General features: G+C 34.7%; 2 protein-coding genes across 2 annotated transcripts in view; one reads left to right on the top strand and one right to left on the bottom strand.

The window, feature by feature from the left end:
- RHOQ (ras homolog family member Q) overlaps positions 1 to 1410 on the top strand; it is a 38210-nt gene extending 36800 nt beyond the window's left edge. The window contains exon 5 of the mRNA XM_069493880.1: positions 1255 to 1410. Within this exon, the coding sequence (XP_069349981.1) occupies positions 1255 to 1410 (156 nt within the window). The remainder of the gene's footprint in view (positions 1 to 1254) is intronic.
- A 398-nt stretch (positions 1411 to 1808) lies between these two features.
- The window catches only part of PIGF (phosphatidylinositol glycan anchor biosynthesis class F), a 31922-nt gene continuing 12955 nt past the window's right edge, over positions 1809 to 20775 (bottom strand). Inside the window, exons 5-6 of the mRNA XM_069493879.1 lie at positions 14816 to 14924; positions 1809 to 1922 (exon numbers count right to left, since the gene is read on the bottom strand). Of these exons, the coding sequence (XP_069349980.1) occupies positions 1809 to 1922; positions 14816 to 14924 (223 nt within the window). The remainder of the gene's footprint in view (positions 1923 to 14815; positions 14925 to 20775) is intronic.

Genomic DNA, 20775 nt, shown 5'->3' with positions numbered 1-20775 from the left:
AGGCCTAAATGAGCCGTTTTCAGTCTTGTGGCTTGAACAGTCTACAAGTGAAGATCCCCAGATTTCTGTCTCCAGCTGGACCTCTTTATTCCCTAAACTCTAGACTTGGTTACCCAATTGTTGATTCAACAAGTCCATCTGGGTGGCCAAGCATCTCAAAATTAACATGTTCAAAATAGAATCCCTAATTTTACCCTCCAAGCCAGTCCTCCCTTTCTCTCACACTGTACACTCCACCCTTCAGCAAAACATACTGCTCTACCTTCAGAACACATCCAGAGTCCAGACACTTCTTTCTCACCATCTCCTCCTTCCACCTGGTTCAGGCCGCTTCCATCTCTGGCCTGGATTACTGGAACAGCTTCCAACTCACTTTTCTGCTTCTGTCTGTGCTCCATGATAATCTGTTCAGATCACAGCAGCCAGCGTAAGTCTTACAGTGTCAGCCCAGTCGGGTCAGTGTTCTGCTCAGAATCCTCCAGTGGGGTCCGCAGCTCACTCAGAGTAAAGGCTGAAGTCCATATCATGGCCTCACTCATACTCCAGGCACACTGGCCTTCTTGCTGTTCCCCAAGAGTTCTACCTCGGGACCTTTGTATTACACTTTTACTGCTCTCTCTGCCTGGAATGTTCCTCCCCGTGAACGTTATTCATTCTTTCACTCTCTTCTGGTCTCGGGTCAAATATCACTTTCTCAATGTGATACTGTTTCTTGAATGCTCCATGCATGGTTCCACATCAGGGTCTTTGTATCTGTCACCCCACCTGCCTGGAGCCCTTCCCCTAGGTATCCCTCACTGCTCAAACTTCCCCACTGAGAAGACATCCCCAACCACCACCACTGTCCTCAGCACTCCCTGGCTCCTTGCTTTTTCCCCATAGCATTTGCTACCATCTGCTCTGTATTCCCTTCTTGTGTGCCTCTGCCCCAGTATAACATGAGCAACTCTTAAGTGACACACAGCAGGGACTTGGCTCTTCAGTTCATTGACATCCCCTCAGCACCTAAACAGTGCTTGACATATGGTAGATACCCAATAAATATTTGATGAATGAAAGAATTTTTCATGGAAAGTCTAGAAGAACATCACTAGTATTTTAATAGTTGGCTGTCCCTGGGGGATTGTGAATATGGATGATGATTTTATTCTTTTGCATAGCTGTATTTCATAATTTTCCTTATAATGATGTGTCTATATCATACTAATTGTATAAAAAAGATTTTATATTTGTGATTTTTTTCCTCCCTCCCAGATAGGAGCATGCTGCTATGTGGAATGTTCAGCTTTAACCCAGAAGGGATTGAAGACTGTTTTTGATGAGGCTATCATAGCCATTTTAACTCCAAAGAAACACACAGTAAAAAAAAGAATAGGATCAAGATGTATAAACTGTTGTTTGATTACGTGAGAAACATCTTCAGTGGCCAAGGAAACTGTCCATTTCTCTCAGAAAGCCTATGAAATGCTACAGCTATACCCAGACCTCTTATAGATAATGAAGCAGTTTAAAACTTGAAAGAAAAAAAAGAAACCTGTCCTCAGAATTCTGTAAAGTTCATTAAGAATGTTTCTTAAAGGTCTAAGAAGCAGTAAACAGCATCTGAAGCCACAATCTATTATAAATACTTTATTTCAACTAGAAGGTACAATCTCTCAGGGGTTTCATAGTTTAAAAAGCTACAATCACATCATGTAACTACATAAAAAAACAGTGCTGTAAATGGAGCTGCTTGCCTTTGACCACATACATTTCTGCACAGCCCATATGGAATCTGCACAAAGAAATACCTTCTCCCTTTGCTCCAATTAATTGTTCTTGTACGTAAGTTGCTTTCTATTCCAGTATATCCAGAGTGGTGAAGTAACAAGGCCAGCCACGTAGCCAAAGGTCGCTCCAAGCGTACAGGAGATGGGCCATACCTGAGGAGAGAATGTATGAGATCAAAAAAGAACAAATGTTTTATTATTACTTGAGCACAAGTGTAACCTAAATATTTCTATATTAAAGCTTAATGTGCTTTCTTAAAGAATGCCAAAAGTGTAATAAGGTCATAACTGCATTTATCATGAACACTAAAAAAATGTACACATTTTAGTTAATGTGCATTAAACTGTAACAAGGCTTCTGGCAATGGTAGATTTAGTTTGATGCTCCCCAATCTGCATGAGATACATGCTAAAATTACAAATTAAAATTTTGGGTCAGATTTTGTCATAATCCTGAGTTCAGCTCTCTGAACTAGCTGGTATTTTTTTTTTTTTTAATTCCTACGTTGGCTGTGTATATCAAATGAAATTAGAAGTGTGTATGCTGACCAAACCACAAGAAACTTTCTTAAATTGTGTTAAAGAGAAAAGACCTAGAATCCAAGCATGTCATGTGGAATTTATAACAGAGCAGCTGCTTCCACCTTTCAGATATACATGTTGGAACCGTAGCAGAAGTTCTAGAACTACAACTTATGTACACACCTAGAGTGTAAGTTAAACAAAATACTGGCTTCAGATAGTAATTTTCTCCAGCCATATTACATTTCAAAATTGTACATCAAGCAAGAAGTAATGTTGATTTATTTCATCCACAAGCAGTGTGTGGTGGTCCCTAGCTTTAAGGCTCAGCTTAAAAAAAAAAAAAAGTTGGAGACAAATTTTCACATTCATCTGTGAAGCTTATCTGGTATACTGGAGCCATTTCTAATCTTTCTCTGGGGGAACAGGCCAAAGAACTGTGTTAGAGGTTGAACCATCTTAATTACTAGTTCTGTTACCTAATTCAGCTTCTTTGTTTGGTCTGCTGTGGATCTGCCGTATTCCAAACGCCATGCAACAGACAATAGTGTTAGAGCTTCAGGATGAACAACCTAACACAGTTGAGAGAAACATAGTCTAATCCATAATTTTTTTTTCTAGTCTTTCCTATGTTTAAACTTGCTGTTGCCTAAATTATGATTTCTTTATGTCTTTGGTGGGCTTCTGTTAATTTCCATGACTTGAGCTTATAGCTATGTCTACTGCACAGACTGGGTAATGGAACACTAAACTTTTATACTTGAAAATGACAGCCTTAAATGCTCATATCAGTCACAAATCTAGGATGTATTGTCTTGTTGTATGTAAGCTTTGTAGAGATTTTTAGAAAATATAAGCATCATCTTCCCCATTGAAGCGTGGAGAGAGTCTAGTGGATAACTATTCAGAAGTTTTCTCTCTGAATTGGACATTGGATGTCTTTATCCCAAGAAACGGTGGTTCACATTAAGTATCATGGCCTTATGTATGCTCAAATAGAATCTTATGTAACTTATTTAATTTTGGTCTGTTATTTTAGGTAGAATTGAAAGGAATTGTATAAATCCATTAACATATGTGCTAAGTTGCCCAACACATGGTAAAAAAGGAATTAAGACAGTAAAGTGTTATACATTTCCAACTTGCCTATGGGGATTTGATGGGTTGTTTTTTTTTTTTCAAATCTACATCTCTGAAACCCTTTACACTTGGTTTACTAGCTAATGAAAGTTAAAATCTAGAATTTGTCCTGCCCTAAGAGAAATGGATTAGGAATCTGGAAACACAAACTGGTGTCACCTCTATTTTCTTGACTGGGCCTCAGTTTTCTCATCTTATTATAAATATGGGAGGTAGGACAGATGATCTCCAGTGTCTCTCTCCCTCATTTACCAACTCTTATGATTTTCTCTTATTCACAATAGTCATTGTTGGACATTACCTTTTCAGTTTCACATTCTCAAGATGGTAAAAATCATGTACATAGAGTACTAGAACTCTAAGCAAGATGATTGTCTTATCTGAACCTGAGGTGCCTTAGGTACTCTGCTGACCTTGATGGGGTTTGGAGTTTCCCATTGCTTATTAAGAACTTTTTAATTGCTTTGGTTCTTTAGTATTTCTTTTTGCAAAATCCTTCCTACCACTTTTCACTAAAAACCAAAGATTTCTTTTCTATTCATAAGCAGATTATAGGAAAATTGCCTTATTTTCAGAAGTGTGTCTTCATTAAACGCTTAGGTTTCCTTAGAAATTCAGACTAATCACTGGAATGACTATTTCAAACTAATGAAATGTCTAGAAAATAAAATGCTTCAAAAATATTTTATTGACATGAATTTTGCTAGTGAAATACAAATACATTGCTTCAAATAATGTCATGTATGAATGAACTTAAAAGAAATTTGTAGTTAATCAGTTTTTGCATATGGAGAATTAGTTCTAAAGTTCTTAAAAATAAGTTTAGGGGCTCCCTGAAATCTTATTTAATACTTCACTAACTTACACCCTTATTCTATCTCTACAGGTACATTTTAGGTTAGTCCATATTGAATTATCATATTTCCAATAAGTAGAGCTTGAATTAATGGATTTTGTTATTACTTAGTTACTTTAGATGCTGTTTAATTTGATTTTTTAATTATTAATTTAAAATACCAAGTTAAATATTGGTTTATTGGTTGTTGCTTTTTAAGTGATTGTTACCTTAACAATGTCCCTTCTTAACATATGGGGTTACAAATAAAATAATATGCTTAGTTTACTATCTATGTAAAGCATTGAACTTTTTACCTTAGTAGTTTTTATTTAACATCCTATGTAAACATTTGAGATAATATTCTTTCCTCTGTTTCCTCATGCTGTGAGTCTATTCATCACTGGCAGAGTGTGAGCACCTACACTTCATTAAAAAGCTCACTGTCAAAGTACAGGGAGAATAATAATCCCTCATGAATCCCAGCCAAATTCCAGTTTGGGTTACTAAACTGTATTTTAATCACTTTGTAATTTCAGTATGGGTCCTTGTTCTCAAACACATTCATACACATTCACACATTCTTTAAACTGCCATACTTCACCTCCAATAGAATGCTAAAAATGAAATGTTGGTTAAAAAGTTTTTGTCTAATGAGGGGTTAAATCTTGGAACACTTGCTATTCAATGTTATATAAATCTCAAGAAATCCATGCCATCCGCAAATTAAATTGTTGGAATGGCTTGGAAGACTGTTTGCTAGTAATGGATCAGGCTTTGCACTTTGCTGAAATAAGCAGTCCTTAATGTAACACAGTTATTTTTTTAAAGAGAATTTCTTTATCCAAGGGCAATTTTCATGATTTTTGAATACCAAGATAGGGAATGGCAAAAGGAGCAGTTGAAGGGAGTTGAGGGAGGTTGTCCACTAATAACCACTCCTCAAACAATTTCCTACTAACTTTCTTACAATTGCTTTAAATTGTAAAGACTATACCATGACAAGAGAATTCATATTGACTTGTCTTAGTCATGTATTTTCATTAGATCCTAAGGTTTTCCATTTAAAAGTATTTCTTGATCTCACATACAGAAATGTTTCTATTTAACATTCTTCATGCTACAAATAGGATTTTTTTAAAAAAATGTTATCATCTATTAAACAGACAATTCTCCTACATTACTACAAACATTTCTGCAAATTATGGTGACCTAAGATGGCTATATAGAAATATCTGGTTTTATTTGTGGAAAACAGAAAACTTAGAACAAAGACATTCATATAAAGGAAGTCATTCACAAGTGTTTGCCACCAAAATGACAATCTTTTTATCCATTTTTAAATAAATTTAAATGTTTTAAAAAAAAATCACTGAATAGGAAAACAACCTGTGTTGAATAACAAAATATAATACAACTCAAGTGGGTAAAATTATTAAGATTACCACTAAAAAGAAAAACCTATTTTAAAATATGAGTGGCTACATTATGTGAAAAAAATGTATCCTGCTTAGAGCACTATAGTTGTTCTTTCTCTAAGTCAAATGACTCCTTATTATGTATTTTCTCTATCACCTAAACTGAAAAAGGCCAATGTTTTCTTAAAATAATCGATCAACATTAACAAAGGCCCTATATTACACAGCATGGGGCCTGGGCATGTGGTACCAATAAGAAGTTATTTTTCTCTCAGAAATAAAAGTTTCACCTTAATAAGCTAAATTTATAATGCAAATTATATAATACAAATTTATAACACAAAATACAGATGTAAACTTTATGTTTTCTCTGTTATACAAATCAACATCATTGCTGGTTGAAAGACATTTGAAAATTACATAAGCTTATTTCCACCTGCAGAGCATACTGCTCTCTTCTGATCAGGCATTGCTATAGAACTCTCTGCTTATGTTTTGGAAAGAAAAATGTACTAATGTTTCTATTTAGCATTTGATATTTTTCAAAGCGTGTTTTAAGTAGTACAGAATAGTGATTAAGAACACCGATTTTGGTATAAAACAGACTGGATTTGAGTGTTGGCTCTGCCATTTACTAAATATGTGACCGTGGGCAAGTCATTTAACCTTTCTGTGCCTTGGTTTCCTCATCTGCAAAATGAGGATCATCATAAAACTCACTTGAGATTGCAATGATTAAATGAGATAATGTACTATGTGGTACTTAGAACCATACCTGTAACAGTATCTGGCACATAGTACAACTGACTGGTACATGTTAATTTTATTGATAATAATCCTTTATATTCATAAAAGGCACATATGAAATAAGTTGTCATTACAATCTAGACCAGCATCATTCACCAAATACAAAACCTCTAAAACTGCTCCTAATAAAAAAAAATCTGCCCAAATTTTCTAAAAGTACTTTAAAAATATTTTTTAAAAGTACATCTAACAGAATTCATGTTTCCTTCTTGTCAAACATGATCCTCACATATATATGTTTTTGGGTGTGTGTGTGTGTGTGTGTGTGTGTGTGTATATAGGCACATATATTTTCAGGGGTTCACAGACCTCTGAAGCCCATCTGTGGACTTCTGGTGAAGAATCCCTGCACTATGCATCAGTCTACCATAACAGGTATTTTTATTAACAGTGAACCTTTACTTTTGGTTTCTGAATTTGAAGGATCAATTTCAATGATGTAGATGGCATTTGTAATTACATGATTTGAGTAAAAAATTTAAATACAGTTTACTTGATTATATTATGCACACTATTATGTTTCTTTCATATATAGTAAGTACATATAGATTTTTAAACTTGTAATGTCATTAAAATTATACCCACAAGTTTTTGATATTCTACATAACAGTTATTTTGGTATATCACTACTGATTATGGCAGTTTATAAGCTGCTGCAGGTTTCCTACAATGATGGTCATTTATTTGGAATTAGATAATGTGCAACAAAAATCTTAAAAATAATTACACTAAGATATTAAGCTATTTTCTAAAATGTCATATTTTATTTGGGAGCTTTACTTTGCTTTTCTTGGAAGGAGCACAGGACAGTGGAGTGAGAATGATCTGAGTTCACTTAACATCTGAGCCTCAATTTCCCAATCTACAAAACAGGGACAATAGTACCTACTGTACTTAAAATGTGGGACTGTTGTATTAAATGAAGTAATATTTTTAAATTTGTCATGAAAGCTGTAAAGTACCATGTACCAGTATTATTCTGTATGTTACATATTTTAACTTAAAAAAATTAAACTTACGTGAACACTAACTTCTTAGGTCACTGACACTGCTAGGTAATAAGTAGAACCAGCAGTTTAGAATGCATAGTTCATGAGTAATGTTATACTGTGTGGTAGGAACCACTCCCTTACCCTTGGAATGCAATCATCTTTAATACATGCTTATTCTTCACATGAAATGTGTGGGGAGTATAAAGCTTGCAAGAGAAAACTCTCAGTAGCTGGCATTACGTTAACCATTTGTGGCCTTCCCTCAGAAGAGTGATTCCCTACTCCTAGCTGTCATTTTTCATAAATTCTAAGAAGCAAAATAAGTATAGATACTGGTTTTTAAATCACACTGGGCATGGTGGCTCACGCCTGTAATCCTAGCACTCTGGGAGACCAAGGTGGGAGAATCGCTTGAGCTTAGGAGTTAGAGGTTGCAGTGGGCTATGATGATGCCACTGCACTCTACCCAGGGCAACAGAGTAAAGAACCTGTTTCAAAAAAAAAAAAAAAAATCATTGGTAGACATTTGTGTTAATTTTAAAAGTCTCATATAAATGACTCCATTCATTCATTCAAAACTATTGTTGAAATCATAAGAAACTTCTGGGGAAAAAAAACCAAACTACTTAGCTGAGCCCCTACTATAAACCATGCAGTTAAGGTGTAAACTAAGATTAAATTGTTTAATTCTGGACACATTTTAGTATAAAATTTAAAAAATGTGTTCCAGTGTAATTTTTAAAATTACTTATAATTTTGGGGGGCTTCAGAAAACATCGAAAAATTGACCTATCTGCAGATCGGAACAGCTAGAAACATTTAGAACAACTCACAAACATTAGGATTACTGGCTTTCTTTTCAGATAAAAAGGAAGATAAAACCCAGGCAGCTAGTTCTAAATCTCTCCTGAGCTACTTTTCAATGTTTGTTTCGCTGATTGTGTTTACCACAAATTTACATTTTTGCACGACTGACAGAATTCATCCTTCAAAGCCTGCTGATCTATTGGTTTTAAATGATCACTTATATTCTCTGAATTTGGTCTTGAGCAATGTGTTTTTCCAGATACTCCTAAAGTAAATGCTATTTTCTGATGTAGAAATACATGCACAGACAAATCTACTCATCTGGATATATGATGATATATTTGCTTATAAATCTGCACTTAGCTGTGTATGCTCTGACCACTCTCCTATGACTAAGAATACAGATTTAGGAATAGTTATTTGTGGAGTTGTCGTCTCTGGTCTGGAATTCTTGTCCAAGTGACACTAAATAGTCCTGGACACAATTCATGCAAATGAGTTAACTTGGCCAGCATTATGCTCTCTCACACGAAAGTCTGCTAGCAGAGCATTATCAGCATGATTATCCTATAATAAACATACCTTATAAATCCAAAACCATTTATGTCAGTTAAGTGTTAAACATTTTTCCTATGCTTGAAACTTATAAATCGTAACATACATTAATATTTTATTTTGGTCTAAAACAAAGTATAGTCCCTTTGGTAACAAATACCAATTAACCTAAAAACATGCAACTCTTCAATCAATCGAATCCATAAGCTCAGTTTTATCCCTCCTTCCAGCATTTTGCAATAATTTATTTAGTTATAATCCTATGATCTCTAGTTTTAGTTTATGAAAGAATTATCTATGGCATCTGTAACTTTAGAAAATGAATAAATATTTCACCTGGTAAAACTGAAGAAAACAAAAAAAGGATTTTTAAATACAACAATGCTTCATAGGTAAGGTGAGGGGGAATAGGTATATATATTTTTAAACAATTTTTAGTTGTTTCAAAGATAATCTCAAGTGTCTAAAATACAAAAATTTTAAGTTCAGTTTAAAATACTTTATAATATCAATTTTTCTTTTTACCTTTAAAAGAAATAAGTATCCTAGAAGAGAGTTGGTTGTCTGATTCCTTTTGGAGATAGTAGCATTGAAGCCCATAGTTTAAAGGCATCTGTAGGTTTTTTTAGGCACAAAAGCATTCCATATTAGCTTTAAATACTCTCCTACAAATGTATTAAATTCTGGCCTAAAATACAGACACCACAGTGGTCATGGAATTTAAAGGAAACAAAGTGGAGAAAGAAATGCAATATAGTAACTACTCAAGCTATTCCAAAGAGACCTAAGCTATGACCATTTTTAAAAAAGAAAAGCTGTGTTTCAGTCTCCAGCAATGAAGAAAGCCATAGTGTCGTGGGGCTGTCTTGTCTTATTACCAGCCAAGTAATGCCCAGCAAGATGTGTACTTCTCCTCTCCCCAACTTTGACTTTCTAGTGTGAACAAATGGGAATGAAACTACCTCGCACTACAGTTGTCAGCATTAAATTACTTGGGTGATAGTGCCATGCCCCATGCATGGTACACAGACAGATCTACACGTTACATTTTCTTTCTATTGTTATCTGAATGAAATGTCAGACAGGACTGAAAATTGTATGAAATCCAAATACCCTAAATTGGTATAACTAAATACCAGAGAAATAGACAAATTAAGAGCCTACTCTGCCAACTGAATGACTGACGGGCAGAAAGAATAAAACAACACACTGAGACAATTAACATACTCTCTAACAAGAGAATTCAAATAAATAATAGAATTTGCATTTTTTGGAAAGATAAAAATATAATCATTAAACTACTCCCTTTGTAGGTCACAAATGCCTATAACATGAATTAAGTAAAAACTATGTGTCAGGTGCTGAGCTAAGTATTTTAGAAGGATTTTATTACTTAATCCTCTCTAGCAAGTGGCAGAGCCAGGATCTGAATCCAGTAATCTGATGCCAGAGCTCCTAATCATCATGTTATCTGCCTACCTACTAATAAAACGTGGGGTTAACAACCTCATGGTAACTTTCCTTGCTCAAAATAACCAACATTTCTTAACCTTCCACTAATTTTTTATAACATGAAATACGAGCCCATGTTTTGATAAAAGAAAAAATTAAGACATTTTCCAGCTCATAGCTACATATTCTACAAAATGTTCAAAGCATATTAAATCTGAATCTAAATCTAAATCACAATCTGAATCTAAATTACTGTTATCAAGTGATTAAATTCTAGGCCTGGGTGATATTTAAATATCTGTTATACTTACTTAGAATATATGCTTTGCACATAGAAATAACTCAACAAATACTTATTGATTAGCTATTTAATTACAACATTAAATTATAATGTACAAAGATTTTCTGCAGTCCAAATATTTATTTTGTCAGTAACTATACTATAAGCTTTCTCTCTAGGAGTGAAGGAGATTGTCTGGGTTATGAGAAATTCAAATGTTATTTTCTTGCTGAAATTTTAAGACAAATAATTAAGGCAGGCAAGAGAAGCAAGATGACTTTCAAATATTATAAACAACAACAACAAAGATGACCAACAATGTAGTGGGAAGCCACCCTTCCCATATTCTCTTTAACCAAATCCCCGTGCTGCCTTCTACAAAGGCAAGGCTTCCTCCTACCACAAAGATGCTGAATGTCATTGATCACCTGTCATTACTTAAAATCACTTAAGATTTATATGAAGTGAAAATACTTTTTCATTGAGATTACATATTTTCAATAGGCCTTTCCAATCATTTAGTGAAGAAACAATTTAAAAAATATAAATATGCTTGAATCAGCTCATTACAGAACTCATCATTATTATCTTATGCTTGGCCTCAGGAAGGTTATACAAAGTCAGATTTGAGTTCAAAGTTGAGAAAACTGAATTACAGTATGTAATAATTTTTGTGGGGTTTTGTATATGTGTATTTGTGTGTGTTTAAAGAAAGCATAAGTGCTTAACCAGATACTCTTGTTTCTCTGACTAGAATACAAGTAAAACCAGATCACAATCCCGAACAGCTTACTTTACCACAAACATACCAAATCTGTATTGGGCTATAAGGAACAAAGAACTGAAATCTCTTCTTAGTACATGTTATATTTTAGGTCATAAAGTGTATACAGTACTAGTTTACAAAATTTTTCTCTGGTAAAATCTCTACTTTTAGGAAATGCCATATTCCCTTATCTGAGTTATTTCTTCTCTGGCTGATTCTGTTCTGTGTAGTTAGAATTATTACAAAGTAACAGTAACAAAAAACAAACAAAAAACTTTGCTGCAAATAAAAAGTGAAAGAAAAAAATGAACCCTCATCTTTTCTTTAGCTTAATAGTAAATAACTGCTAAAAGGGCCAAGGGCAGGTAAGGATTTTATGAATAAAATATTTTTAATTATACATCAATTCTATCAGTCCCTCAACAGTATGTATAATAATTTTAAAGATGATAGTGAATAAGTGGGCCATTAATTTGGAATACTCTAAAAGCAACTCAACAGTAAGATAATTAAGCAGCCAGTAATATTCCAGCTGAATGAAACATTCATAATGAAGACCAACTCTTGTTAATTTGAGTTAGCCAGTTAGAAGATCTTTTTAAACAGTCAATTCAAATGGAAATTTCATATTAATTTTAAAAGTCTGATACCATCAATTTGGATCCAGCTTACCCCTCACTGTAAACAAATACTGGGGTAGAAAAATGAGTCAATAGCTAAAAGCCTGAACAATCCCAAACGGATAATTGGATTATAAATAATTAACATATATATTTTCTAAGCAAACCTAAACTCAGATCTTATAAAGCACATCTAATCCCCATAATTCAATTTCTACTTCTGCGTAGTTGTGTAAACAGAAAAGACTTAAATTATGTATACGATATCAAACGTTTATGCTCAAATTATCCTATCTATATACAAACTGATGTGTTTATGATACATTATCTTACCAACTCATTAAAGCTGATGTCCTATGGTGCTTTATCAATACTTGTATTTAGATTTAATTGCAATACTTGAAGTCATGAATCTACTACAATTTAAAGTAATTTTCCATGTATACTTTTCAATGATTATGATTGTCCCCAATTTAGAAATCATTCACAAGCTGTTGAATGAAATTATGTGTAGACGATGTCCATAAGATACCAACTTGAGTACAGGTAAATTCCCATCTCCCAGTAATCACTGAGACGGCTGAGGAAATGTACAGGAAACCTTTACTAGCACTAAAACTGTAGGAAAGGTATCTGTGACACCACATACCCCAAACCTCCAGCTTAGACTTCAGGAATCACTGAACATTCAACATTGTTGACCACTCACTTTTGCATAAAGCTCTCTTCTTCCTTGGTTGCTGTGTATGCATTCACCTACCTCTAAAGCTGCTCTGCTGTCTCTTTTTAATAATCTTTAACTGACAATACACTGATAAAATTCAGAAGGCCTTTTTTTATTTAAGAAAGTTTTCTTGCCACATGGTATTGATAACATAGCATAGCTCCCTGCATCTGACATGTGAATAGTAAATTGGCAATAGATTTTGGGTATCACTAGAAATCTTTCAACATCTTTATAAATCACAAACTGCCATCCAGGTATTTCACATAATGAATGAAGAATCACAATAGGAAGGTCAAATCCAACAGACTTATTTAATATGAAAGAATAACGCAACTGTGTGGGAGACACAACATCTAAACAAAAGCACAAAGAGTGGACCTAAAGGTAGGCAGCTCGGTGCAAGACACACAATCTGGATCCCACATTTGGCAAGTGAGGTATCTATCAAAGATTTAATTCAGCCATTCAATAAATACCTAGAAATTTACCCTAAAGAGAAAATTAGATAAACACACAAAGATGTATATTTAAGCATAATAACTATAATTAATAATAATAAAATACTAATAATGAACACTGAAAACAATCTAAATGTTCTTTCATAAAAAATTGGCACGCTCAAATAATGGAATATTACATATATATAAGTTTTCATTGATAATAGAATGAGCTCCATAGTATACTGTTGAGAGGAAGAAAGCAAATTAAAAATAACATGTGTATTACGAATAGTTACATTCACATGGAGAGAGAGCTGCAAAAATTATCATTAAAATACAAATGGAGGTTTCCTCTGGGTGGTTGGGAAAAAAGTAATTTTTAGTTTCTCCTTAATGATTTTAATATTGCTTAAAATTTCTAAATAAATATATATTATCCTTGTGATCAGAAAAACATTCTCTTCATGTTAGAAAAAGAAAATATAAATTTATTTTTTAATACCATTATTCTATTTGGGAATAATTGCCCTAAGAAAATAATGAGAAAAATTCATGAAGCTACAGAGTCAAAGAAGTTTATCACAGCAGTGTTTATTATAGTAAAATATTGTCAATCTAAACGATCAATAGTGAATTTGTTAAATAAATTATAAATAACCATATGATGACATACCACAAAGACATTACTATTAAGATAAAGATATAACCATCACCTACTAGTTCAGTGACCTTGGTGTCATATCCTCTAGGTGTCAGTTTCTTCATCTGTAAAATGGGACTAAAAAGAACACTTATCTCATAGTGCTTTACCTAGCACTATGCTTTATTTACCTAGCACATTAGCTTTATTTCATTGTGATAGAAAACGAAAAATCTGATGTAAGCTTCCTCCGATATCACATATCAAAAATTATGCTATTTCTGGCACAGCACAGTGGCTCACGCCTGTAATCCTAGCACTCTGGGAGGCTGAGGCGGGAGGATCGCTCAAGGTCAGGAGTTCAAGACCAGCCTGAGCAAGAGCGAGACCCCGTCTCTACTAAAAATAGAAAGAAATTATCTGGACAACTAAAAATATATAGAAAAAATTAGGTGGGCATGCCTGCTGGTGCATGCTATAGTCCCAGCTACTGGGGAGGCTGAGGCAGAAGATTGCTTGAGCCCAGGAGTTTGAGGTTGCTGTGAGTTGGACTGACGCCATGGCACTCTAGCCCAGGCAACAGAGCCAGATTCTGTTTCAAAAAAAAAAAAATTATGCTATTTCAAAAATTACTTTGCTATATGCTTTTAAAAAATATTTCAAGATCAACATCAAACTTGGCCTTCAATCAATTTAAAAAAATATGAACTAAGGCCACAAGGGCAATTGAGTATCAAAGCTGAAAATAGGGAATTTCTACAACTTCTAGTCTAAGTTTTTAAATACTCCTATATGTATTCAAAAAATAAGCTTGTTTATTCACTGATACATGTACAAAAAATAGTACTGGAAGATAGAACCAGGCTAACTTGGATGACTGAGGCACTGGGACAGGCCACAATAAGAAGCTGTTTAAATTACAGTGACAGAGGGAATCAGTATCCGTACTTAATTGAAAACAAAACAGTATATATATACAGACTAGTTTGCTTCTTCAGTTTTACTATCATTGTACAAATGTTTGCTTTAAGTAATTGAAACCAACCTGCCATGGTCTTTCCCAGTCCAGTGGAATAGGAAGTGCTCCAAGCCATGCTCCTGCAAAACTAGAAATTGTAGTGATCTGGAGACTATTCTCCCAAATGGATGTAACTCTGTAAAACACAAATATGTACATCACTGGTGGTATATATCTTAGCTTCTGAAGAATCAAACAAGCAGTAGCACAAATTAAAACTATACACATTTTTCTGTTCATTTAAAATGAGCATCTCAAAATGATATATAAATATTTACCATGAACTATTAACAATTAATTGGTAAGAAGATATAAATGTTTTTCCATTGGAAAGGTAATATGTGCACACAGTAAGAGTCAAATAATACCAGAGATCATTTGCAGTGACAGGTAAGTCTTCCTCCCACCCCTATCATCAATTCCTGGTCCTTTCCCCAGAGCAAATACTATTACCAAATTATTACAGATTCTTCCAGAAATATTTTATACATGAACAAATATACACATAATTTTGTTTTGAAGAATATATGCATCTTTACATAAATGCATATGTATACACACACATCCTTCAAAACAAAACTCTTATGCATCAAGTTATAAACCAGTTTTGGTTTTCTGTTTTCTCTTGGTGACAGCTATAACAGTACTCTATTCTATAGATGGAGCATCATCTATTCAACTAGTGTTTCCTACAGCACATTTCATTTAAACGAACAAACTCAATTTGGTAGGAAAGGGGTAGGGAATAAGAACAAAATATTTCAAAAGGTCCAGTGATTTTGCCTACCATTCCTATTTACTAAGCGCACATATTAGAATGTAAAGATGGAAAGAGATAACTCTGCCATTCTTTTAGTAGGTCTTGGTTTCCTCATAGTGTGAATGAATACCTAGTCACGTGGAACATGGGTCTGGAACTTTTACAACAGAGTAAAAGTTCACCACAGTACAATAAAGTGGGGCCCAAATATTCAATTGCTTAAACTGTAGGGTTGAGTTACTATGAAGTTAATGAAAAGCAGCATCTTCCAGCTAGCATGGGTAAAAAAGGGAAAACGTTCGTTTTTGTAGATGATTTCTTTCATTACAAACAGCCCAATTATTACACGCAAAATATGCACTGAATTAAAGAAGTCACAAATGATGACAAGTCAGTTCATAAACCAATCCCTCTATCACCTGTCCATCTCATACCCACCCTCCCCTTCAACTACACAAGATACGAGCCTTAGCTTGTTTCCTTTAAGAACTAGGGCTAAGAAGAGGTTGGAGCCAATTGTTGCATATCCAAATTTGTACTATTTACTGGGCTTTATTATTATTATTGTTTTATATAACACCTATAAATGCAAGTCAGTTTTTTCAGCTAGCATGCAGTAGAACAGAGATCTATTACAAACTTGGAAGACCAAAAGAAAAAAAAAAAAAAATTAGCCAAGAGGAATATAAAGAGAATTGTACTGTTCCAGCAATTTCTAGGGTAATTTCTCATTATACATGGCTGACAAATGTAAGCCTCCAATTAACACACAACTCCTCTATGTTGCAATACATAAAGTGATGTGCCTGGAGACATAAACTGTGGTAGAGGTTGAGAGCAGAGACTACTTTTTGCTGGGAAGAATTTACTCTTTCTATCTTATGGAGGAGGAGGAAGTTCAGCTGGATTTGAAAGAATAGGTAGTGTTAGGTTTTAAACTGGAGAACTGAAGAAAAAGCACTGCAGACAAGAGAATTTAAGTGAAATTGGTTGAAGTAGAGTGGAAGAATGAGAAATAAGGCTGGAAAAGCAGAATAAAGTTACGATTTTTAAAAATAACAACTTTAAGCCGGGTGCAGTGGCTCATGCCTGTAATCCTAGCACTCTGGGAGGCCGAGGCGGGTGGATCGCTCGAGGTCAGGAGTTCAAGACCAGCCTGAGCAAGAGCGAGACCCCGTCTCTACTAAAAATAGAAAGAAATTATCTAGCCAACTAAAATATATATAGAAAAAATTAGCTGGGCATGGTGGCGCATGCCTGTAGTCCCGGCTACTCAGGAGGCTGAGGCAGTAGGATCGCTTAAGCCCAGGAGTTTGAGGTTGCTGTGAGCTAGGCTGACGCCACAGCACTCACTCTAGCCCAGGCAACAAACAAAGCAAGACTCTGTCTCAAAAAAAAAAAAAAAACAAACAACTTTATTATAGTAAAAAATTACCCTAGACAATCCTTTTCCAGCCATACAATTCACTCATTTAAAGTATACAAATCAACGGTTTTTAGTATATTCACAGAGTTGTGCAACCACCACCATAGTCAATTTTAGAACATTTTCATCACCCCAAAAGAAACCCTCTACCCATTAGCAGTCAATCCCCATTTCTCCTTCCTTCCGGCCCTAGGCAACCACTAAGCTACTTTCTGTCTCTATGGATTTGCCTATTCTGGACATTTCATATAAATGTAATCATATAATATATGGTCTTTTGTGATTGATCTCTTTCACTTAGCACGTTTTCAAGGTGCATCCATGTTGTAGCATGAATCAGTACTTCATTCCTTCTTCTTTTCTTTTTTTTTATTTCAGTATATTACAGGGATACAAATGTTTAGGTTACATATATTGCCTTTGCCCCACCCAAGTCAGAACTTCAAGCGTGTCTACCCCCACAGACGGTGCCCACCGTACCTGTCAGGCATGAATATATCCACCCCCCTCCTCCACCCTCCCATAATCATACTCCCTTGTATGGATATTCCACAACAGTTGATGGATATTTGAGTCATCTCTGCTTTTTGGCTATTATGAAAAATACTGCTATGAACATTCATGTATAAGTTTCTGTATGGATATGCGCTTTGGTTTCTCTTGGGATTAAACCTAGGAGTAGAACTGCTAGGTCATATGGTAACTATGTTTAATCCTTTGAGAAACTGCCAGACTTTTCTAAAGTGGCTGAACCATTTTACATTCCCACCAGCAGTGTACGAGAATTCCAATTTTTCCACCCCCTCCTAACACTTGTCATTATCTTTTTTGATTATAGTCATACTAGTGGGTGTGAAATGGTATCTCACTGTAGTAGATTTAGGTTAGGATTTTAGAAAAGACTTAAATGTCAAACTAAAGGAGCTACTGAAGGTTTTAAATCAAGGCAACACAGGATCAGAGATGTTTAAGGAAAATCTATGTACATATCTTTCTAACCTCTAAGCTCCAAGTTCTTTGGGTTAAGGGACAAGATCCATGTCTTCACATTTTTCATTGTTCCAGCACACTTGTGGCCATCTTATGTTTATTAAAATAAAAAGTATAAACATCCAAAAGGTTGTCCTCTATTTTGTTTTTTGGTGTATCCAGGAGTGCTTATGATCCTACATGTAATAAATGTAGAAAAAATGGAACGAAGACCTAATTTTAAAAATAAAAAACTCTACATCCTGTCTTTGTTTCTTTTAAATTTCAGCATATTATGGGGGTACAAATGTTTAGGTTACATATATTGCCTTTGTCCCACCCGAGTCAGAGCTTCAAGCGTGTCCATCCCCCAGATGGTGCACACCACACCCATTAGGTGTGAATATACCCATCCCCTCCTCCCGCCTCCATCTCTGCTCACTCCTGATTTCTGCTCCTGGGGCAGATACTCTTTTTGCTGCTTCTTCTATTTGCCTCAAATTTAAAAGACTATAAATTAAGTATAGATTTTTCAAGATTTAGTTACTTTCTGCTTTCTACTATGAGAGAAGAGGATTTAGCACCTTTTACCCATAAGCCCTCACCTCCACATAGCCATTTCTTCCTGACTCACTGTCACCTCTTCAATGGTAACATGTCCCCCTTTTGGCTGGATCAACAGCACAGTGTCTCTACATTATCATGATTATGAAAATATTAATCACAATGAACTACACAGTAAACCACAATTACATTTCTTTTCTCATAGTAAATATAATTTTTTGGTGCGATGAGATGTTCTAAAATTAGATTGTGGTGATGGCTGTACAATTGTGCCTATACTAAAAAGCATGGAATTATATACTTTAAATGCGTGAATTTTACAGAATACAGTTATATCTCAGTAAGGCCATTTTAAAGCAAAACAAAGTGAAACATTAAATAGTTGACTGGATGCTCACTGTGCATGAGTAAGATGACTCAACTAGTACTGGGCTTCACAGTATTGGGGATTGGGCAGGAACCCTGATTTTCCTTAGAGCCACCCCCTAAATGTCAGTTTCTATAAGTTTTTCTTTTGTACTATTTTCTCCAGAAAAATATTTCAATAGTCTGCCTAGATGGTATAAGCCTGGCTGCCAGTATTTCGGCCAAGCAGGGAGAAGGGCTACGTGTAAGGTGGGGAATAATTGTTCAGCAGGTAGAATTTCATTTAATCCTTATTCCCTCAAGAGGTTGTACCAAACAGGCTCAGCATCTGGAGATAGCAAGAATAGCTGGGTATATGGGGGGCACAATTATATTTTCTCCGCCTCTCCCTGCCCCACCGTACAACTTCTATTGCTTATATTATTTTTATAGTATTTACATTCTTTTCTGCAACCCTAATTCATTCGATATTTTCTTAATATAGTGAGTCCCTTTAAGGTACAATTCAATAACTCTTTCATTTGGGGAAAGTATCTTCTATCATATGTTTGAAATATTTTTTGTTTTGTATATTAGGGGCACTAACTAGTCTTATGTTTGAATCTCTTTTGTCTCTTCTCTATATTTATCATATCTTCTCTAATTGCTTTATTCTTCCAAACTCCCTCTCTACTCTTCATTCATTTTGATTAGCTCAACCCTTTTCTCCATGATAAAACTTGATTTCCTAACTTGTCTGTTTCTTGCTGTTTCTAATTTATGATCTGTAATGGTGTGGTTTGGATTCTCAATTTATTTCATTAATTCTTCAATCAACTTCTCCACTTCATTGTTTCATTATCTTAGCCCTTATTTTATTGAATCTATATGCTTAATAATATTTTTCCATGGTAAACTGTAGAGGTTTTTTGTTTGTTTTTGTTCCTTGGGTAGCATTTTCTTCCTGGCCAGATTCTTTGCCTTTTGCGTGCTCTTTTTTCCTCCTTCCTCTATAGCGTGTTTTTAGGGTTGCCATGTCATTTCTTTTTATCTTGCTGACACTTCACATGGGCAGACTGCTTTGACTACCTACCTGCTCAGATACAATGAATGAATTATCTTTGAAGCTGTCTTCCCATCTTAACTAGCACCAATTTCCCTGCCTCAAAGCTGCCTTTTGAGGACTGGCTATTATTTTCTATTAAGTTTTCTGTAGCATGAGGCAGGGACAGAGCATGGAGACAGGGTAAGATAAATGTTATATCTGTGATTCAATCAGTAATATTCAGCTGAAATTTAATAAATGGTAGCTCCATAAATTAAACTTTTAAAAATTCGTGGACAGGGTTTATGCTTCCTCTTAGAAATCAGACAAAGCGACTATAGTACACAGTCTGCCCCCTTGGCAGAGCCCTGGAGGCAGCAGCCATGATACATTGATAAAAAGTAAACAGGCCTGAAGAAGAGTCAGGGAAACCTACACTCTGTTGGTATGAATATATATGTAGGTATATACATATTTCAAATTAGAACTTTAGTTTGACAGTGTCTATCAATTTCCTTTGATCTAGGAATTCTCTAAAAATCTAGTCTACAGAAACCCTTGCACAAGTATACAAAATTATTTGGTACAAAGATGTTCATAACGACATTATTTATAATCATGAAAATTTGATAATAAACTTCAGTAGAAAATTAAATAAATCATGGTACATGGAATACTTGTAATGATGATTAACTACTCAACATTCATCTCAACCCTGATGATTAGACTAATTATTAATAATTAAATCATGGTGATCCCATTCTCTTTCCCAATGATTAGGAAAACTCAAGGAAGAGAAGCTGCTGCCATCTCACTACCAGCCTGAGGACAATAACCAAGAGAATCAATAAGAAGCTTAATAGTACCCTATCTGTATC

The sequence above is a fragment of the Eulemur rufifrons genome, chromosome 19, assembly GCF_041146395.1.
Source record: "Eulemur rufifrons isolate Redbay chromosome 19, OSU_ERuf_1, whole genome shotgun sequence".
Classification (NCBI taxonomy): domain Eukaryota; kingdom Metazoa; phylum Chordata; class Mammalia; order Primates; family Lemuridae; genus Eulemur; species Eulemur rufifrons.
The sequence above is the reverse complement of the archived record's forward strand: the minus strand, read 5'-3'. Positions and strand labels throughout refer to the sequence as shown.